Below are 23,991 nucleotides of genomic sequence, written 5' to 3'. Positions count from 1 at the left end.
GGATGTCCTCCTTTTTTAATATTTCTAAGATTTTAATTTGGATGTTTCAATAACATTTTTTGTTTTTGTTCACACTGGATTTTCACTGACTTTCCAAGTGAATGGTTACACATTTCTGATTAAGTATGCTGTAATTTAAAGGAGGTTGGGGATAGATAGATAGATAGATCTATAGATAGATAGATAGATAGATAGATAGTGATGAGCGAGTGTACTCGTTACTCGGGTTTTCCCCAGCACGCTCGGGTGACCTCCGAGTATTTATGTTTTCATCAGGGCAGCTGAATGATTTACAGCTACTAGCCAGGCTGAGTACATGTGGGGGTTGCCTGGTTGCTAGGGAATCTCCACATGTAATCAGGCTGGCTAATAGCTGTAAATCATTCAGCTGCCAGCGATGAAAACTAAATCTCCGAGCAGTCATAAATACTCGGAGATCACCCGAGCAACAAGTATACTTGCTCAATACTAATTATAGATAGATAGATAGATAATAGATAGATGATAGATAGATAATAGATAGATAGATAATAGATAGATAGATAGATAGAGGATAGATAGATAGATAATAGATAGATAGATAGATAGATAGATAGATAGATAGATAGATAGATAGGAGATAGATAAGAGATAGAGATAGAAAGATAGATAGATGGATAGATAGATCGATCTATAGATATATACTGTAATAGATAGATAGATCTATAGATAGATAATAGATAGAAAGACAGAAATATAGATAATAATAGATAGATAGATGATAGATAGAAAGATAGATAGCTAATAGATAGCTAATAGATAGATAGATAATAGGCAGATAATAGATAGAAAGATAGATAGATAAATAGAAAATAGATAGATAGATCTATAGATAGATAATAGAAAGATAGATAGATAGATAGATAGATAGATAGATGGATAGATAATTAATAGATAGATAATAGATGGATAGATAGATAATATATAGAAAGACAGAAAGATAGATAGATAGATAGATAGATAGATAGATAGATAGATGATAGATAGAAAGATAGATAGCTAATAGATAGATAGATAAATAGAAAATAGATAGATAGATCTATAGATAGATAGATAGATAGATAGATAATAGATAGATAGATAATAGATACATAGATAGATAGATAATACCCCAAGAGAACCCTGCATACTATGCCTTTGGTCTCTATCACAGCTGTATTTCGGACCTTGCACCGAGGCGTAATGAAGCTGTATACATGAGGCCTCATGCTGTGTTCTCTAAGTCGAGAAAGTTTAGAAAACAATTCAATCATTCTATTTAGGTAATACCAAAGAAAAAGCCGTCTCAGGAAAACCTCCGTAATCTCTCATCAATGCCATGCATGTTTAGCGAGATTACACTTTAATGAGATACTGATTTAGACAGGAAGAGTTTTACATAGTAATTTACTTAAAAACTCATCAGATAATTATTCTTGTTAGCAGTCCACAAAAACGTCATGTTTTCATTAACTCTGCAGACTAACCCTTTCCAGCCCAGTCTTCTCTTTTTCGAAATAGTGGAAATGACAGCCCCGTGGATTGTTCCCTATGTCATTCTACAGAAATGTATGTGTGCAGCGTTACTTCCCCCATAGTAAATATGCCTTTCTATGCACGGTTCATACAAGGGTACATTACCTACTAACAGCTGTTTAGGCAACATACTGTGGTTCAAAGAGACCGAAATTCTGAAATCAGCAAAATTAACCCAAATTACTGTCAGCCCAGGCTCAGAATAAATGTGAACCCTATACTATCACATTAGAGAACTGTCTAGATGGCAAATTCCTAATACTGTGCACAATTAGTACAGGAATTGCTTTCTCTGTCTACAGGGGTCATCAGAATCTAAAGCAGAACTTCAGGAGAAAGAGGAAATCTCCATGGTTTACCAGATTTATTACATTTTGTAGTGCATGTCCTATTTACAGTATACTATTAAACAGCCTAAATATATAAAATAGGAAACAAACATTAATCATGAAGTAGATTTACATCTCCTCTGAAAATTACCACATGAGCAATTCAATAAAGTCTAAATCCACCTTCGAAGTCCTCCATCAATTTTAGAAGAGACAGTTGCATGAACTCATAATCCTGTTGCAACTAAATCTTTGAACACCCTGAGTATTTCAATACATAGTGCGGGAATGATCGCATGCGTGCTCTTTTGACTTCGATAACAGCCCCATTTGTCTGGGAAGGCTTTCCAATAGATTTCAATATATGGCTGCTTACATTGAGCCACTGGATTGAAGCTACAATAGGATAATAGGATCCTAAATACACCAGAGAGATGCCCACTGATCACTAGATAGTAGATCCTGCAACCCTTTCTTGAAAGAGTATGAATAGAGGGGTTGTTGGAAGTAGTGATGAGCGAGTGTACTCGTTGCTCAGGTTTTCCAGAGCACGCTCGGGGGTCCTCCGAGTATTTTTTAGTGCTCGGAGATTTAGTTTTTGTTACTGCAGCTGAATGATTTACAGCTGTTAGCCAGCATAAGTACATGTGGGGGTTGCCTGGTTGCTAGGGAATCTCCACATGTACTTATGCTGGCTAACAGATGTAAATCATTCAGCTGCGGCAAGAAAAACTAAAGCTCCGAGCACTAAAAAATACTCGGAGGACCCCCGAGCATGCTCAAGAAATCTCTAGTAACGAGCATATTCGCTCATCACTATTGATAAACACACATTTGTAAAGATGGGTTTATATGTCAAGATGAAGTTGCTGAGTCTCTGAGCTCTGGTTGTAACTAAATTGAATTAATCCATTAATTATAAAGCATGTCCACAGATTTTTGGCCACATGATATATATAGAAATGACCTGAAGGCTGGCTTAGCGGCACAGTGTTATTTTCATTCGGCATGGCTTAAACTCTCCAGTTGATCCTCTGTATTTATTAATCATTGCATCTGACACTAAAATAAGCCTTTTCCTTCATTCTTCTTCTATCGCTCACTCTGTCAGCGCTCAAACCGCTTAAAATCCATTTTTCCCCTAAGGCCTTCTCCAAATCTTCTGCCTAATCCTGGACATAGAGTCAGTTCATTACATATTGATAACGCCTTCATATAACCATGATTAGTCATCACATTAATCAGGCTAGACTCATCCATATAACTGGAAGTGAATGGAAAACTCATTAAGTGAACAGGATAGATAACGTAACAAGAAGAATGGACTGCGAAAAAGGTTTATTATGAGGTGGAATTATAAAAGGAATCTATAGCGGTGTCCAGTTTACTGGTATAGAACAGTGGCAAAAAAACAAAAGCACAGACTAAAACACTGAATTCTACTTGCATTTTAGAAAAATCTGCAGTCACCAAAACAATGATTTGTTTGTAACTCACTTCAACCTCTCCAGCCGCCATTTTTGTGAACTCAAAAGGACCATCAAAAGCTTAAAGAATAAAAAATAAATATTCTTATACTCACCTTACCAAACACTTTTTTGGCTCCTCTGCTCACCGTCACTTGTCGGTTCCTTACTACATATTTTGATCATCGCAAGTTGTGCCAAGATCCCCTCTGATGAGGCCAAGGACGGTCCTGTACATGTGCGTGAGAAGTCACGGCGCATGTTTTGATGTCAGGACACACTGACCTTTCTCGTGCTTGCAGATTCAGTGAGTTCAGTGCGAGTGGCTGTGATCAGAAGATATGGCAGGGACCAGGCAGGTGGTGATGAGAAGCGGAGAGGTCGGAGAGGTCAGAGGTAAGGTAAGTACACAGATTTTTCTTACTTTTTTTACATCTTATGTTTATTATGCTCTGTGGTCTAGAAAAACCCTGCAACATAATAATGGACATTACATTTGCAGAGAATAACTTGAATTTTCCAAGAAAATCTACGTGAACAGACAAATTCAAATTTTGCCTGATCCGCTCACCTCTGGCACTGACTCAATAAGTAGAACCAGAAGTTGCATAGAACCAATTAACACAACAAAAAAGGACAATTGTATTTACCTGCCCAAGTCACAGGATGCAGCAAACCCATGTAATAAAGATGGAGGCAACAAAGGTGATGAGACAATCACTCACTACCTACCAAATCATGGTGCTTAATATTAAAAGTGCATACAAAAAAGGCTTGTATAGAGCGCTGGTCACACATCTAGTACAGTGTCTGGCTTACAGCCTGTTACGCCCATACTATTAGATTAGGTAGGCTGCCCAGCACTATATGAGTGCACCCCACCAGGACAGACACCCTAGTTTACAATGCCAACATTGGTAGGCTTGGTTGCACCCTGAATAAAAAATATAAAGTGGAAAAAAAATGATATACATATATGAGGTATTGGTTGATATTTTGGCCAAAATATGCAAGATCGCATCCCACGTCAAGGGTCCTCACACTTGCGAGTGCCTAAACTAAAATTAAAAGCAAAGCCAAAGAAAACAATTAGAATTTCCCCAAAAATTCAACAATTAACACAGCAAAAAAGGGCAACAGTATTTACCTGCCCAGGTAACTAATGGACTATCAGGATGCAGAAAGCACTTAATAACACATAATAAAGATGCATCCTGCAAATTTTGCTGTGTCAATTCTTGATTTTTCTGAGACTTTGTTTTTAATTGTACCTAGAACAAAAATCTGCTTATAACAATCAAAATGCTTGTTTATCGGGTGAAATTATCTTTTGTGCACTGCAAAAATCATCACTTTCGGTAATGCAGTGTCCTGTGTGAACTCGCACAGCTGAGAACTATGGCAGCCTATGCGGATTAAGCGAATTATAGATCGCTCAGTGCACATCCATTTATTTTGGTCTGCCTGTGTAAACAGGCATGTAAATCACCGCTGATCGGAAGTGTCAAGGATAAAAGCTAGGAGGGTCACGCAGATCCCACCACTGCTACCAGTTTGTTACAGATGATATCGGTGACATCAGCCAGATCTCACCCCTGCCACCAATATGTCACGGAAACGTAATTCCTCTGCCTCCAATCATCAGGACAATTACGCAATTGAGTGACGAGTGAAGGACGAGGCCGTGGCTGCTTCCACTACTAGGTCAGTTATTGGGGAACTCACAGTGAGCGTATGGTATTTACACCTCCAATTCCAACGCATGGAATATACTATACACTGAACAAAAACATAAACACAACACTTTTTGTTTTTGCTCCCATTTTTCATGAGCCGAACTCAAAGATGTAAGATGTATTTCTATGTACACAAAAGGCCTTTTTCTCTCAAATATTGTTAACAAATTTGTCTAAATCTGTGTTAGTGAGCGCTTCTCCTTTGCCGAGACAATCCATCCACCTGACAGCATTATTGTACAGGTGTGTCACAATTAAAATGCTACTCTAAAATGTGCAGTTTTACAGTTTTGGGGAGGTCCGTGAGGTTTGTTAAAACCAGTCGTTATCTGGTGTGATCACCATTTGCCTCATGCAGTGCAACACATTCGAGTTTATCAAGTTGTTGATTGTGATCGGTGGAATGTTGGTCCACTTCTCTTCAATATCTGTGCGAAGTTGCTGGATATTTTCAGGAACTTGAACATGCTGATGCATACGCCGATCCAGAGCATCCCAAACATGCTCAATATGTGATATGTCCGATTTTTATGATAGCAATGCAAGAACTGGGATGTTTTCAGCTTCCAGGATTTGCATACAGATCCTTGCACCCTCACCCACTGGAATCCTCTGGATTGGCGCATACTGTACGACTGCATGTTCAAGTTCCTGTCAATATCCAGCAGCTTCGAAGACACCCATTACAGGTAGCATATGGCTTCCCAGGTGCGGTTTACAGAGCAAAAGGAACAGAGCTATTAAATTTGATATATCTAATCCAGAAAGGTAGGCAGTGTTTATAAAAATATACAAAGATGATGGAAAATGGGAACAAAACAATACGATATATACAATTACATAAAATAAAAAGGTGTCACGGTTCCACCTCTCAGGGTGTCTGGGATGCATTTACTGACAGCTCAGCGGTCCAATCTGGTATAAAGGTGCTGAAGCTGTCAGTACAGTGATTGACAGCTTGACCATCCAATCTGGTACAGGGGCATGCTGTGCTGTCAGTGTGTTTATTGACAGCTCGACTATCCAATCTGAGACTGTGAGGTGTCAGCTGTGTCATGTATTCATTATTCAATTAAGTAAATAAGGCAGCACACTGCAGCGCTAGAACATGCAAACTTGAAAAACGAAATTTGAACTGCATTACTGCACTAGAAATATGAAAAATGAGAGCATTTAGCGCATAAAAATGGCCAATTTTATGTGTACCTGGTAGCCCCTTTACGGTATAAGAGAGATGCCGTAAAGGGGCTACCAGGTACACATAAAATTGTAATGCAGTTCAAATTTCGTTTTTCAAGTTTGCATGTTCTAGCGCTGCATTGTGCTGCCTTATTTACTTAACTATATACGAGTTGGCTACTCTAGGTTCAGCACCTGTTCACACTGAGTCTATGTTTGGATGTGCTGGTCAGGTTTTTGAAATGTATTCATTATTCCACTTAACTAAGCTGAGTTTCCAAGAATACTGTCAGAATTAATGTGATGCTAGTCACTTCTCACAGCCTGACATGCACATTGATCAGCTGTTTGAAGGGGTTGCAGCACAGAACAAATCCAATCAAGTAAGAGGGGGCAAAAATAGATGTATAGAAGTGAGTGGGAGGTTCACTTAACTGTATGGCTAAGTTTGATGGTGCACCGAGTGACTGTGCTTGGTTTGAACAGGTTTTTTCTGCTCAAGATTCCTTTTAGGATTCTAATTTACCAATAAATGCCCCATGCATACTTCCTAAGCTCTAAAAATAATTTCCACAAATATCATTATGCTATACTCTGAAGATGACAAATATCAGCCAAGATATTCTGATCTCTATCAACAATGTAAAAAATGTTTTTTACGAAAACAGCAAAATGCAAGTAAAAAGGAAAGATTTATAACAACTTACTCTAAAGATATTTTTGCAATAGTTTCGCAGGAGCTGTAGCTAACTCCTGACAGTATGTCCTTGCACTGTCCAGTCTGCATGCTGTCTAGCCAGTCTCCCGGAGCTCGGTAGGTGGGGTAATCAACACTGTTTTGATCTAAAAGTAGATTTGATGGTCTGTAAGAAAATTAAAGAATACAATTATTTAAAACATACTTTAAAGGCTTTTCAATACTTTGGCAAAATTCAGTGCTCCATATTGTTCTTTGAGTGTATTGATGAACCAAATGGGCAGTTTCTCATCTTCTCTTGAGACTCTTAAAAATTATTTTGCTGGGTTAACAATTGTCTTGCTTTTGAAGTTTTTTTTTTAATTTTGATAAATGGGAAAACCAGATAAAGACTACTTGTCTCAGAATATACCTAAGGTACTGACCACTGTGAATACATATCCAGTGTTAGGCACACCACCTTATGGTACCCAAAGACCCTTATTGGACTAGCTCATTGTCATGGCACAGTTTGGGGATTCGATCCAGTGACCCTTTTACTTCAAGGTGGATTTGTGCTTAGGAGTTCCAGCCCTTTAGCTAAGGGATTTACCCTACTAGACTTACACCACTTATATCCTTCCTGTGTTTCTGTTTGTCTACCTTCCCAGCACCTTTTCCTTTTACCACTTTAGGTTTCTGGTAGGTTATTCTAGTTTCATTTATTTTATGGTTCTCCTTATTATTCCCTTTCTCCCCTTTTGTGAACGTACTTTAAGTTTCTCACCCTGGGTCTTCATGTCCACCTGCACCCCTTCCTCTCCTCTTTTCGGCAGTGTGTTGCGGACTCCCCATGAGCTCCTCAGGAGGAATGAGAAACCCCTTGATGGCCTTTTAGGTTGTCAGGTCCAAAGTGGTGTTCTTAATTGGGATTGCCTACTCTACAGGGAACAGTTGGGTATAGGTGCAACTCCTCTCTTAAGTAAATCTTCCTATCTCCCTTTGCTCGTGTGTAAGTGTGGTATGAGCATAATACTAATTCACTCATCCATCTGTGAATAATCCATTAACCCATGCTCTACCAATGTCCTTTTTTTGGGACGCCTAATCTTTTACTTCTAGCAACTAAGATTTTATAATTTTTTATAAATAGGTCCAATTTTTTGTGTTGTGTTTGTAAAATGAATGTTTTCAAAATAGGAAATTATGCCATTGTCATTTTTAATTGAATATTGGGACGCCCTGTTCTAAAAAATCCGTAAAATGAAAATTTCTAATTTGGCAAGTAATGGGTTAAAGAAATGAAAATGTTGACTCTTATGGACAAATCTATTTTCCTTCTGCCTAGTAGTTGGTAGGTGATCAAATACTTATTTTATGCAATAAAATGCAATTTAATTATTTAAAAATCATGCAATGTGATTTTCCGTTTTTGTTATTTTTAGATTCTGATTCTCACAGTTGAAGTGTACCTACGATAAAAATTACAGACCTCTCCATTCTTTGTAGGTGGGAAAACTTCCAAAATCGGCAGTGTATTAAATACTTATTTTCTCCACTGTATTTTGAAAATTTAGTTTCCATTTTTTCATTATTTTCATATTATTCATATGGATATACATCCTGTGATTTCCATAATTACGTGACTTTTTCTCTTTGGTGTTGCAGTTTTTGTGTTGAGGAATATAATATAATAAAAATGTAATCTAATAATTATTCATAAAACGAAGTTGTCCTAAATTGTGATTATAAAGTTTCGGCCTGTGAAATGTATATGTAAATCTAGACTATTATCTGCTCTTCTTTTGTTTATAACCTTGAAAGCAGAGGCTATTTGTTATTTTTGTAACCTTTATTATGTTACATCCTTCATTTATTTGTCGTGTTCATCTCCATTTGTTATATTATCCTGCCATTTCTTCTATTGTAAAAGTTATAAAAAAAATAGATAAAATAAAAAATAAGCATAATTACCGCAAGTGGGAAAGAAAATAATCAGAGACGAAATTTTGGTACATTGAGATCCAAACAAAACTTTGTTATAAGAACACGCAAAACATCTTGCCGTATCTCCAGCTACCTGGACACTTGGAAGTATAACACAGGGGGTGTGATACCAAGGTCAACTTCAGTCTAACGTAGTCACAACTAAACATTTAGGTCTTAAATTTTATGAGGTTCGAACTCAATCTATTTAACATTCGTTACATTCTTGCTCACAATTGTTTTAGGTGTTCAAATCTGAATCTACGTAATTAACTTTTTAATAGAGTTTTAACTGGATCTTAATGGATCTTATAATCACTTTTCACATTGGCGAAGCTGCATCTATATTTTCTGTTTTCTAAGTTCTGCGGAGTAGGAATGGGCTAACTTTGTCGATAAAAAAAAATAAAAAATATATATATTTCCCTCTGGCAAAGTTTGAACTGGTTTTATGTGCTGGTAATATAACACCAAATAGCTACTGCTGTTAGCTAAAATAAGTGTATCACCTTTGGACTCATATATTTTGCTGGCAATACGTCTGTGATTCCCAGGACATTTTTGAAGTATTTATGAAGTGTTGCAGTAGGAAGGTATGTAAGGTTCTACCTCCGTTTTTTCCTATTTTTTTTTTATTTCACTATGCAGAGTTACTGATCTTTGATTCTTTATCTGATCCAGGAGTCTTTAAAATAAAGACATTTGTCTTTCTGAATTGAAGAAAAACAGATTCCTCAGATTAGGGATTTAAGTAGTCAAAGTTAGTCTTTACGTTCATGACTTGGATCAAAGTAGAAATACAAAAGAAAAAGGAACTTACGGTAATTTTAATGTACGTAACCTCTGAATTACCAGTGAAGTGAAGTATTATTTTACTCTTTCCAATGTTCCTCAGAGAACTCAATGTAGAAATTGGTTATTTCCCTCCTTGGAGAGGACATCTGGACAGTTTATCAATAAGAAGGAATGTGGTTATAGCAATGAAGAGTCTGTGATGTTTCCACATACGCATCAAGGGAATGTTGGTCTTCAAGATCATCTGCAGTCATCGGCATTTTTCGGACCAAGCTCCCAGTTAGGGGTCTAAACTTGAAATTTATGGACCGGGTGATGTTCACCATGAGCTCACACTTAACTAAACAAATTAGATGGGTTTACTTCCAGGCAGCTGTAAAGAAGTCCCGCCGTTTTCCACCTGATCTTTTACAGCTTTTCATAAATCAGTACCCACTAGGCCACAGACGGCAGTCATTAAAAAGACATCATGGAAATTACATATCTTCTCAGAGGAAAAGGAAAAAAAAAATGTCTCCACCCTTTTCCTCTATCAGAATATGATATATCATGGGTGTGTGGTAGATATAAACGATGTGTGGTAGAAATGAACAAATGTAGTAGTCAAGACGGTGTATGAAGTGCCAGATAGAAGCTATACGAGTCATTGGAAGAGATCACTAAAAGGAAGATTTATAGTTCTTGAGGTTTTGTTGAGGACTCTTAGGCTCCAAGGAAATCACTGTGTCTAAGAGCTATATTTGGGTACAATTAGTAGCTAACTTCTTAACATTGAAGGAAAAGACAAGTCATGGTTTTGGGCTGTGCTAACCAGAATTTTTATTCCACAACGTGTTTTCATGCTGGACTGGTGTCTTTCTCAAATGTAAAAAAACAACTGTAGTTCATTTTTACATTTGAGAAAGATGCCAGTCAGGCATGTAAACACTTTGTTGAGTACGAGATCACTTATTTTTGGATCAAAGATCTTCATTTCGGTTAGCGAGGCCCAAATTCATGAATTGTCTTCTCTTTCAATGTGGTCTGTCAAGTTCATGACAAAAACATCCCAATGATTTCAATAGATGACAAATAATGCGGTAAAAATAAAAATATTTGATATATCCCACTTAGCCTGTCTTGGTAATGGTCAGTGATATCATATAAAGCAAGGATGCACGGGCTGTGTCAAGAAAAATAAACCATAAGTAAAAGGTAGAAAAGTAGAAGGCAAGCAGCAAGCACCAATAAGTTATGTCTCAACTTTTGCAATGGACTGTTTACTATTCATTGAATGCACCCTCAGCCTTAAAGCACCACTCCAGCATTTTTTTTTATTTCAGGCTTGAAGTGGTGCTACTAATCTAAGTTCTCTGACCCTAATCTTATACTAACAGCCTGCCGGCTTCTGCTCTTCCCGACGCTGTTCTGGTTCCATCTTGTGACCATAACTTCTAACTGACCATAAGTCAGAGGTAATGGTCCCAGGTAATGGTCCCTTTATAGCCCTTCTAGCCATGATACTCATGATTTATGGCAGAGCATATATCACTTGCATAAACAACACCATTAGTAGTGTTATAACTGACATAGGATACGTGGACCCTCTGTGGCCATCAGCCCTCAGGCCTTGTCCTATCACCCACATAGTCAGTCAGTGTTCCACAGATACCGAGTTACAATCAAGATATTCATCAGTAAGGAATAGCTCTTATACTTAAATCTGCCAAAAAGGGTAAATATATATAAATAATTTTAAGAATAAATTAACTGCAATATTTCTTAACAAATATTTTAAACACATAATCAAAACTATATAATAGCAATGAAAAGACAAGGAATAAAAGTTAAATTCTGAGACTATTTGGCATGAAAGTAAAATAAAAAAAAAATAGATGTGTATTAAAGAAGACTTAGAAATGCTTTGCAGATGTTGCCAACTGCGGGAGTGGGGAGGTCCCATTTATCATTCATTCTCTGGAACACTTTACTGTTTAAGTATACCTCTGACAATCATAATAAATAACCAACTTTAGGAACTAAATATAACTGAATATGCAAAATGTACGTATATACCATAAATTAAAAACTGTTTTCTATCTGTACAGCAGCAGTCTGCAACTTTGACTCTCCAGCTGTCCCGGGAGGTTATAGATTACGGCTCTCTAGATAAACATTAGGGTCTGTAGCCTGATTGACTGACTGACCTCGGGCCCATAACTTGGCTACTTCTTTTGAGGAAGGGACGGTCATCTGAATTTATTATGGTTGCCTATACACCATCATAATCCACAGCGCTTTATGGACATCATAATCATCACTGTCTCTATTGTTACTCATTATCTAAATTCCCAATCAAAATGTCTTTGGAGGGTGGAAGGAAACCGGAGACCCTGGAGGAAACCCAAGCAAACACTAGGAGAACATACAAACTCCTTCCAGATCCTGGTAGAATTTGAACCCAGGACCCCAGCGCAGCAAAGCAACGGTGCTAACCATTGAGCCACCATGAATCTTCTCTTCTGATTAGGTGAAATATTTTAAAGGCAACTTCACTACATTAAACATGTAGTATGATGTATGGTCAACGAGGTAAAGCGACGGAACGACTGAGCGGATTCATTTATTTAAAGAGAATCTCACACACCAAGCTATGTATACAATATGCACATGTAGCTCTTTCAAAGACAAGTCTGGCAGTACTATTACATGGACGGTCAGTTTCTCTGTTACTGAGAATTCAGTGATTGAATTAATAAGCAAATGAGTCTGAAGACGTGTTTATAGATCTGAAGCCTCTGTCACTCCAGCTCTATTTCCCGCCCACCATCGCCTCCTCTTGCTCGATGGCTCCTTTTCTTGAAGTGACACAGCATATAGACTGTCAGCCAAGCAGGATGAGGCAGTACTGGGTGGGGAAAAGAACTGGAGTGACAGAGGCTTCAGATCCACAAATAGTTCTTCAACCTCATTTGCATATTATTTTACAATCATTTCTTATTAAAACGTATTGCTGGACTTGTTTTTGAAAAAGCGACATGCACATATATATATATAGTTTGGGGGTGAAATGCTACTGACAGATTCCCAGTACTTTCTGCTTATTCTGCGCATTTAGCTATCTCTGTGTACATACCTTTACACTATCAATCATTAAGATCGCCCACTAGATTCCTAAGCCCAGTGCGAACAGGAATAAAAATGAATGAAATGCAAGTTATACTAAATCTTTTCCAGTATAACTTTATATAAATCTGTGCAGCTCCTCCTGCTCTTGTCACAGATCAGACTGTGTTTCAAGTACATGTTTCCTTTAAGGCTTTTAAATTGCATATAATCTTTGGATTCCCAATCTGAAGATCAAGAGTTTGACTAGAGGGATCTGACATTCTCATCCCTACATAGAGCTTTATATTGAATAATAGGTCAGTTTAGTCACAGATGTCTCTTAAAGAAAGCTATATTCCACAATCATTTTTGCTAGAAGGGTTCATTGATGGTCAGCTGATTATGAAATGCCCCACCAGTGATTGTCTGTGAGGGAACCCAATAAAAAGTGTCCAATTTCCTTGCAGCGCCCCTGGAGGAGAGGTGAGATGACATATTTCACACTCCTTATAACCATTTCCATGTGGCTAACCGGTGAAGGCTCTCAACAGGGATCCCCTACATTAATTTATAATTCCATAATAGGATATTTTTCAAAACTAGACAACACAGTCAAAGTATTTATCAAATTACTGGATATTTTCTATGGGTCTTGATCCTTGGCCATACTTATACCCCACTAATTATGGCCAAATGGTGTTTAGGAAGAAGACAGAGTTTCAGTATTAGTGATTATGAATACGACTGTGAAAATCGGATAAGCGATAGCCATTGTTTTGATGGATAGAGCTCATCCCTATATTACCTTATGAGGCTGTAGACATCTGATTTTTTTTACCTCAAACTGCTTAAGTCCGAGGAAAAAAATTGCATATGCAAAAGTTGTATCCGAGTATCAGATCACGCTCTGCCATTCATGTCTGTGGGTCCGTGAAAAAAATTGGACTGCACTTGGATGACATCTGGGGAAATCGAATCGCACTCTGATCAAACTTTGACCAAACTCTGATCAGAGTATGATCAGAGTGTGATTAGCATAATCGGACAGATTTTCTTAGATGACTAATGGTCGAGTTCAACCATAAATTTCATTGAGCCAGCACTGGTAATTTACTCTAATAATTGTCATACTGATGATAATAGTTTTATGGTTACTTAATGCCTCGCCAGTTGTCGCATGAAAATAATTTAATTTTATTTTGTATAGACAGTTAAATAAAATTTGACATTCTCCTGCCTACATTCTTAATGATACAAAACATCCAAAACGAACATGTATAATAGTTGGATGTTATGTTTATTTTTTTTAATTCTGGAAAATCTAAGACATAGAAATGCTTTCAACCAAAGATGGTTGAGAGCGTTGAGTGAGTTTGGCTTCTAAGGAGGCTATGTGCACACGTTGCGGATTTTGCGTTTTTGGACGCGCGGAATTGCATCAAAACTGTAGTGTAGTACAGTAACAATGATAGTCAATGGGAATTTGAGAATCGATGTGCACATGCTGCGGAAAAATCCACGGGATTCGCTGCATTTTTTGTCTGCAGCAGGTCAGAAACTATCATACTAGTGACACTTCTTTACTATTCTATATTTGGGAGAGCTCTTTTCATTGAATATGCTCTCGGCCACTTATTTTGTGTGCTTATCGATTATTGTATTAGCATGTCAGAAACGCAGCATTTCTTCACCCATTGACTATACATTGAGTAAGGCAAATCCGCACATCAAAAAACTCATGATAATCCGCAACAAATCGGCAAGTAATCCGCGAGAAATGCGCATCAATTCCGCAAGCATTTTGGCCTGCGAGTTCCACCAAGAGATGCAGATTCTGTTCGGAAAAGTCCGCAGGCCAATCCACAACGTGTGCACATACCCCATGTCTGTTACGTAATGCATATTACCATTGACAGACAAAAACTGGGAAATGACTGGGTCCAATATTGGAGCTTAAAAATATAAATACCCAGTCTATCCTGAAAACCTCAATAATTGCCTTTAGGAAAGTTCAGGAAAGTAGTCTTGGGAGATGTGAATCATAAACTCCATTTGCCTAGCAGGATGATGCTGTGACTCGGTAATCTATAATTGCTCATTTAGGAATAGCCAGGGGATGATTTACAGAATGGCTTCTCACATGCCAAACATCATCCATCAAGAGCTGCTCTTGAGTCCCCGCATAGCAGGTGGCAATCTGGAGTAATTGTACAAGCTTCCATTCTGCGTGAACATAGCTAAAGCAGACAAAGCTGTAGAGGCAATGATATCTAAGTATGCAGCAATATGGTGAAAGAAGACTGCTGAAAAATAGAAGAAAGTGATATAAAAATATTACAGTGTGATTAAAAAAAATATGCTAAGTTTCGTAGAAAATAAAAATACTATTTAAATTTTAAAGGGCCCTATTAATTTAAGCATAGATTATTTTTCCCTTCATATATATTTTTTTGTGTGAATTTACTTAGTATAGTTTGTAACTTATTGATATAAATTTGAGCACCCTATGGGCCAAAGAGTCGAGTGGGTGGTTCTAAACAGTGATTGACAGCCACTTCAGTATGCATGCTCATACATAAAGGCTGACAATTACTCGGGAGAACTGCCCATTGGATATAAATCTTTCAGTTATTGAGTTCAACCTAAACAGAGTGAATTATGAATCTGTTGTATTCTTGGGCTGCATTTTTTTGTTCTGCTTGATATAATAGCTCAGCTGTCGTTAGATATTTTTCAGACAAATCTTCACGCCGTGGCAAATTTCCAATTTTTCCAAAAGCCATAATGTTTTTATCTTTCCGCTGACACAACTCTAAGAAGGCTTGTTTATTGCGGGACGAGTTGTACTTTTGAACGACACCATTTATTTTATCATGTGATGCACTAGAAAGCGGGAAAAAGATTCCAAGCGTGTTGAAATTGCAAAAAAAAAGTGTTTATTGTGTTTTCTAATTAGCATATATTTTATACAGTAAAACTTACCTGGCAATATGATTCTCCAAGTTAGTATTATTAGGCAGATACTAAACCTGTATAGTTTTATTTTAAGTGGGGAAAACATTTGGACATTTGTAAATAAAAAAAAATTGCTTGTGTTGCCATTTTCCGAGACCGTAACGTCTTAAATTTTCGAGATATGGGGCTTTGTAATTGCTTATTTTATGTGACAACATGCAATATGCAGTAGTACTGAGTAGTACAGCTGTGAATCCAGCTCTGTGGTGAGATGAACACTTACTAGAAAGCAGCAGTGCTGGCTATGTATGTCTCTGCCTCTCTGTTACCCTACTCCTCCCTGCTTATTTTCCCTCCTTTCTCCACTGACTTTAATAGGCAGTTGCATCTGATCCCTCATAGAGCAGGCAGTTTGTCTCGTATTTCAGTTGTTTTTCAGAGTGAATAGTGAAGTACGTAAAAGAGTGGCTCATAAGTGGAGAAAGAAGCATTTTTCTGTGATAACACATTACAAAATGTTTTATATTTGCTTGAACTATTGATTTATACAAATTTTTTTGAAATTATATTTACCAACCAAATTAAAAATTGGCCAAACTAAGAAATCAAGAGTGGTACCAGTAAGCACTAAGTACTATTCTAAAAGGTGGGACTAAACCTGAGGCATTTGAAATGGTATCACGTAAACCATGGCTGTATATGAACCAGCACTCTTAGTGAGGATTATAAAACACGATGCATTATAAACTATCATTCAAAACTTTTGGAAAATAAAACGGCCACATTTAAGGTTATCTGTTTCTATGAGATGAGATTAAGAGCACATAAAGTTCCCACCTTGCAGCTGTATTGGCGATTACTTTCAGACTACTGGGATTTCGTATCAGCTTGTCCAAGATGCTGACAATCTGCTCAAACTTTGGTCTGTTGTTCCGATCCTTCTGCCAGCAGTCGAGCATGAGCTGATACAAGGCAGCCGGGCATTCCATAGGAGGTGGCAGCCGATAACCTTCATCCACTGCCTTAATTACCTGTTAATGGCAAAGAACTTATCAGAAGGAATTCCGGGATGTCCACTGAGCGCTGTCCAACTGTACTTTTCTTTTTGTGGTTAGTCCACATTTAATTTACTACCAATATTAATTATATAAAACATATAATATAAATATTCATCTTTGCCATTAGTTATTTTTATTATTTCAATGCAATGAAGCAACAAGTGAAGCAATTTTGCATTGAAAAAAATCTATTGTTTTCAGCCCGCGGCACCAAGACAGACATGTGTTTCATTGGCAGCACTTTAGAAGCCCTGTAAGGTCTTCTCATATAGCAATACTCTCCTCTATATTTTCCCACAGCTGCTGAATTTTTCCAGGTGGACCTGCTGCAGGAAAACTTGCTTTCCTGAAATGGCTATGCTCTCGTTCTTTTAGCATCTCAACCACTGGCGGCTTTCACTCTATACCGCAAAGTATAGTGCGCGGGTGGTTACCAGCGGAAGATGCCCGAAGAATGACCATGATAAATCTTTCACCCACTTCATGGTTTCCAAACCCTGAAAAGGTTAAAATAAATTACATAAGATGTATCATGTGCACAGCATTGTGGTTTTTGCGCAGCATGTTCATTTTTATGGGGTGCTTTTACGACACTTTTTCAGAAGGATTTAAGGGGCAATCCACCTGGAAAAAAACTTTGTGTCCACAAACCCTAAGTCTTTGTAACTTCCAGGCACAGGAAATTTTAATTTCTGCACTTTAGTTTTTTCTCCTCTTATGCAACTTTGTTTAAATTTCTCCATGCACATAGCCGTATTTGTTTTTTTTTTGGCAAAATGAATCAAAGTTTGGAAGAAAGTAGAGTAATGTACAGAAACAGGAAAAATAAATTGGGTTAAATTGGTGACAAACAATGTTTCCAGGTCAGTAGACTTATATTGATACCAAAATTGTATAGTTTTTTTTTTAAATATATTTTAGTGATTAAAAAAATTGGCTGTTGTATTTCATATGCACTGGTACAACATTAAAAAGTGGTTGCAAAGGTAAACCTTCCCTATAAATATGGAAGACATATCACTGGTGCGTCTTTAAGAGAAGGACATTTATAGCATTCCTTTAATAGGTCCATTCTGGACAAATGTGGATTTAATTAAAAAGCAAGGTAAACAGGTTCAGTAATAGCTCTAAACCCACGGACCACTTAAAGTGCCCTTCAAGCGCAAAGGTTCCTCTTAGGAAAAGAAGAAAAACATGAAATCATTGAATTACATGAGAACATTTGATATATACTCTTTGATGTCATATATGATCACTTAATTAGTCACCCAGTGTTTATATAAGGCTATGATAATCGAGGACATTTTTGGCAGAGGACTGAAACGTTAAATTCTCTCTATGAACAAATAATCAAAAAGTGCAAAATGGTCTTTGAGATTATAAATACCTAATTTTTCTAATTGTTAGCGGTGATGTAAGAGAAGAGGAATGTGACCGGGGCTGAAGCTGGCAGATGTTATTGTATGTACAGTGCCTAATAGATGATAAGCCCAGCGCCATAGCTAAGTCTTAAATACTAATGACCTCTGTGATGTATTACGGTACAGTCAGTGTCCAAATCTGAAAAAATACTAGTTCATATACAGTGGGGCAAAAAAGTATTTAGTCAGTCAGCAATAGTGCAAGTTCCACCACTTAAAAAGATGAGAGGCGTCTGTAATTTACATCATAGGTAGACCTCAACTATGGGAGACAAACTGAGAAAAAAAAATCCAGAAAATCACATTGTCTGTTTTTTTATCATTTTATTTGCATATTATGGTGGAAAATAAGTATTTGGTCAGAAACAAACAATCAAGATTTCTGGCTCTCACAGACCTGTAACTTCTTGTTTAAGAGTCTCCTCTTTCCTCCACTCATTACCTGTAGTAATGGCACCTGTTTAAACTTGTCATCAGTATAAAAAGACACCTGTGCACACCCTCAAACAGTCTGACTCCAAACTCCACTATGGTGAAGACCAAAGAGCTGTCAAAGGACACCAGAAACAAAATTGTAGCCCTGCACCAGGCTGGGAAGACTGAATCTGCAATAGCCAACCAGCTGGGAGTGAAGAAATCAACAGTGGGAGCAATAATTAGAAAATGGAAGACATACAAGACCACTGATAATCTCCCTCGATCTGAGGCTCCACGCAAAATCCCACCCCGTGGGGTCAGAATGATCACAAGAACGGTGAGCAAAAATCCCAGAACCACGCGGGGGGACCTAGTGAATGAACTGCAGAAAGCTGGGACCAATGTAACAAGGCCTACCATAAGTAACACACTACGCCACCATGGACTCAGATCCTGCAGTGCCAGACGTGTCCCACTGCTTAAGCCAGTACATGTCCGGGCCCGTCTGAAGTTTGCTAGAGAGCATTTGGATGATCCAGAGGAGTTTTGGGAGAATGTCCTATGGTCTGATGAAACCAAACTGGAACTGTTTGGTAGAAACACAACTTGTCATGTTTGGAGGAAAAAGAATACTGAGTTGCATCCATCAAACACCATACCTACTGTAAAGCATGGTGGTGGAAACATCATGCTTTGGGGCTGTTTCTCTGCAAAGGGGCCAGGACGACTGATCCGGGTACATGAAAGAATGAATGGGGCCATGTATCGTGAGATTTTGAGTGCAAACGTCCTTCCATCAGCAAGGGCATTGAAGATGAAACGTGGCTGGGTCTTTCAACATGACAATGATCCAAAGCACACCAACAAAGGATATATTACAAAGTATTGAGATGAAATTTTGTTTCTGACCAAATACTTATTTTCCACCATAATATGCAAATAAAATGATAAAAAAACAGACAATGTGATTTTCTGGATTTTTTTTTCTCAGTTTGTCTTCCATAGTTGAGGTCTACCTATGATGTAAATTACAGACGCCTCTCATCTTTTTAAGTGGTGGAACTTGCACTATTGCTGACTGACTAAATACTTTTTTGCCCCACTGTACATGGAGTAAAATCCCTTCAAGATGCCACCCGTTGGATTTGATTTACGCAACACTCTCATCATGTGTCCTGGGACAGACCATCCTAGGTCATATATATATATATTTTTATATATATATATATATATATATATATATATATATATATATATATATATATATAGTCTTTTTTCATTTTTTTTTTAAATTATAAAAAGGAAAATATGCAGATGCCAAAGGTTAGGCATCCTTGGAAGTTCCTGTGCTCCGATAACTAGGTTTCGGACGATAATTAGCCTCTTAGGATTATGGATTGTTCACTATCATCGTTAGGAAAGGCCAGGTGATGTCAATTTCCCAGATTTATAAAAACCCAGCCTCCGCTAACCTTCTGCCAAAAAACTGCAGCCATGGGTTCTTGTAAGCAGCTGCCTAGCACTCTAGAAATGAAGATGGTGACGGTCCACAAAGCATACTATTGCAAAGGGATACTATTGCAATTAAAATATAACCTTTATTAATATAATTATATCATTTAAAAGGTATATTATGCCATGTTATATAATGTGTGTTATAAACCATTACCGTAATAAAAATTAAAATGACTACTACTCACAAAATACGCAAGTAAAAGTAAGCTGAGCTGCAGAACCCCAAAACGGCCACTACACAGTGTACAGAGCTGCGTGGTTCTGACTCCAGTGCTATATATTTCTGGAGGCCGTGGGACCTGATACCAGCTGATTAGTGGGGGTATCTGGGTGCTGGACCTCCAAAGATCTGAAATTGTTAATCTATTTTAAGGATAGTTCATGAATATCTTAGTCCTGTACAACCCCTCCGAGCATGGTGTGCAATGCTCAGACTGGCCGGGGGTCTGCCGCGCCAAATTATATTGCCTCATAGAGGAGTATGAATCCAGTTTCACACTTATAAAAGGGATAATATACCACCCCCTACTGTAAAATCACATAAAAGAACAAGACTCCATGTGATAATTCCTGAACTTTGCGGAAGCACCTACGGTAATAATCTTTGACTTTTTAGTGGAAGGTACATTATTTCCTATAAAGGCACATCACAGCTGCTGCAGAACTTCCTTTTAAGAAAGACGGTCACAAAGGAAAGAACTTCCTACAAAGTGATCCTTGACAGATTGCTTGTGTAGGAAAAGATAAGCCGTGATGATGCAGAGCCGCTCATCTATATATATAATTGCCTAAGGGTTTTTCCGTCTGTCTGTCTGTCTGTCTGTCTGTCTGTCTGTCTGTCCTGGAAATCCCGGCTCTCTGATTGGTCGAGGCCGCCAGGCCTCGACCAATCAGAGACCGGCACAGCATCGACGTAGAAATCCGGCGTCTCTGATTGGTCGAGGCCGCCAGGCCTCGACCAATCAGCAACGGGCACAGCGACGATGATGTCATAAAGGACGTAGAAATCCCGCGTCTGATTGGTCGAGGCCGCCAGGCCTCGACCAATCAGCAACGGGCACAGCGACGATGATGTCATAAAGGACGTAGACATCTCACGTTTCTGATTCAGCGACGGGCACAGTATCGACGTAGATGTCATAATGGTTGCCATGGCGACGATGATGTCATAAAGGTTGCCTCGACCAATCAGCGACGGGCACAGTGTGCCGCGAATTCTGGAATCATCATTGTCCATATACTACGGGGACATGCATATTCTAGAATACCCGATGCGTTAGAATCGGGCCACAATCTAGTCTTCTATATATATAATTGCCTAAGGGTTTTTCTGTCTGTCTGTCTGTCTTTCTGTCTGTCTGTCTGTCTGTCCTGGAAATCCAGCGTCTCTGATTGGTCGAGGCCGCCAGGCCTCGACCAATCAGCAACGGGCACAGCGACGATGATGTCATAATGGTTGCCATGGCGATGATGATGTCATAAAGGTTGCCTCGACCAATCAGCGACGGGCACAGTCTCCCGCGAATTCTGGAATCATCATTGTCCATATACTACGGGGACATGCATATTCTAGAATACCCGATGCGTTAGAATTGGGCCACAATCTAGTTTCTATATAAGCGGGAGGTTCTGACATCAGAATGTGAGGCTTAGACAGGTAGTTGTTACAGAATAATTATTATTAGCACGCTCTTACATCTTGATTAGACATTTCCCAGTACGGTCTCTCTCCATATGACATGACTTCCCATACCACAATGCCATAACTCCACGCATCGCTCGCCGACGTGAATTTCCGGTATGAAATGGCTTCTGGCGCTGTCCATCTGATCGGTATCTTCCCGCCCTGGAAAAGTAAAAGTGATTGTTGAGTGATCATGCAATAATAGATTTTACAAATCATGTGGAATTTTATTTCAGGACTCGGTGTATGTGACAGGATGTTAAAGTGTGGAGGCTACAAAAAAAGAAAACAAAAACCAGGATCCGCACACCTTAGTATTAGATGAATGTACAGGTGCACACATACACAATGTGGCCAATATACAAACATATACACACACGATGCGAATACGGAATACATGAACTTTTAGGCCACGTGCACACATTGAGTATTTGATGATTTCCTTTTCACAGCCCTTTGATGTAGCTGGTTTGACACATGAAGAGGTCGTACAATAGTGTTTAGGGACCATCCATATTGAAGGTCACCTTGACATGGTTGGATGGCTTTTCCACTCTGATGAAAAACGCTAACTAAGTCCCCTTACTGCACTACAGGAGTTCATGTATCCATTAATCGCAATGTGCTGTATTTATACAAGTGGGTGGAGCCTATATTCATTTTACAATTTCTTTGGAAGCAGTTTTGTTATGTGGTAATCTAGAACACAACAGCACCAAAACTTCCCACTTTTCGTGTGGGTGCGCACCATCAGCGCCATTTTACAGGCAGAACTGCTTCTCAATAGAAGAGCACTGCAGTTCTGACGATATATAAATATTTATTGAGTTCTGCCTAATGAGCACTAACAAGTCTGAGTGACTTTCTCAAGACTTTCGGATAGAATTATGAAGCCCTTTATCAAGCTGTTTCTGGTTGTATAAACTTGTTAGACTAGACCCCAAAAAGCCAGAGAATCCTTCTATGTGCTTAAAGGGAATCTGTCAGCAGGTTTTACTATGTAATCTGCAGACAGCATGAGACAGAGGCTGAAACACAGAATTGAAGGATGTGTCACTTGTCAATGTGGTTACTGTTGTTTACTAACTGTGAAGGATTTATCACTAAGAGATTACCATCACTAGCCTCCTGTGATAAGCACCTCACTATGTATGGGCTTTGTACACAGAGAGCCAGGTGTGGGCGTTGTTAGCTGTTTTGGGGGTGGGATTAGCTTTCTCAGCTCTGCTTCATGCTTAATCTAAGAGTTCTGATTGTATCAGAACCGCTGCATCTAAGTGACAGATTGTTGGACTCAGGGTCTCTTTCCCTACATCATGCTGCTCTCAGATGAGGTAGCAAAAACCTGCTGACAGATTCCTTTTAAGCTCCGATACAAAAGGCTACATCCTCACGTCAAAACTCTACAACAAAGTCCAATATAATGGAAGGGAATTGGATATTACTAACACTACTTACAGCATAAAATAATCAGCAGTAAAATGTTCCAAAATGCTTTTTATTTCTGTTGTATGCAACCTTTGCTTTTAAAAGCAAAAAAATACATCTTACGATAAAAATATTGCAAAATTTGAACCAAAAATTAATGCACAAATAAAACCACTCTGGGGGAGACTGGAGTACATGTATGCAAAAAAATGTACAGTAAGACTTTTATGTCAATTTCAAATCCCTAGAACAATGACAAATGCAAAAAAATAATAATTAATAAACAAAAGCTAGGCCAAAAAAGAAAGGCGCAAATGCAACAATGAATTAACCCCTTAAGCCCCGAGGGTGGTTTGCACGTTAATGACCGGGCCAATTTTTACAATTCTGACCACTGTCCCTTTATGAGGTTATAACTCTGGAACGCTTCAACGGATCTTGGCGATTCTGACATAGTTTTCTCGTGACATATTGTACTTCATTTTAGTGGTAACATTTATTCGATATAACTTGCGTTTATTTGTGAAAAAAACGGAAATTTGGCGAAAATTTAGAAAATTTCGCAATTTTACAACTTTAAATTTTTATGCTCTTAAATTACAGAGATATGTCACGCAAAATACTTAATAAGTAACCTTTCCCACATGTCTACTTTACATCAGCACAATTTTGGAACCAAAATTTTTTTTTGTTAGGGAGTTATAA

The 23,991-nt window shown here is 38.2% G+C and overlaps 1 protein-coding gene across 2 annotated transcripts in view; it reads right to left on the bottom strand.

The window, feature by feature from the left end:
* EPHA3 (EPH receptor A3) overlaps positions 1-23,991 on the bottom strand; it is a 562,283-nt gene that overhangs the window by 5,687 nt on the left and 532,605 nt on the right. For both annotated transcript variants that reach the window (XM_069760981.1, XM_069760980.1), the window contains exons 14-16: positions 21,871-22,020; positions 16,601-16,794; positions 6,972-7,127 (exon numbers count right to left, since the gene is read on the bottom strand). In XM_069760981.1, coding sequence (XP_069617082.1) covers positions 6,972-7,127; positions 16,601-16,794; positions 21,871-22,020 — 500 coding nt within the window. The remainder of the gene's footprint in view (positions 1-6,971; positions 7,128-16,600; positions 16,795-21,870; positions 22,021-23,991) is intronic.

This window comes from Ranitomeya imitator, chromosome 3, assembly GCF_032444005.1.
Source record: "Ranitomeya imitator isolate aRanImi1 chromosome 3, aRanImi1.pri, whole genome shotgun sequence".
Taxonomy (NCBI): Eukaryota; Metazoa; Chordata; class Amphibia; order Anura; family Dendrobatidae; genus Ranitomeya; species Ranitomeya imitator.
The sequence above is the reverse complement of the archived record's forward strand: the minus strand, read 5'-3'. Positions and strand labels throughout refer to the sequence as shown.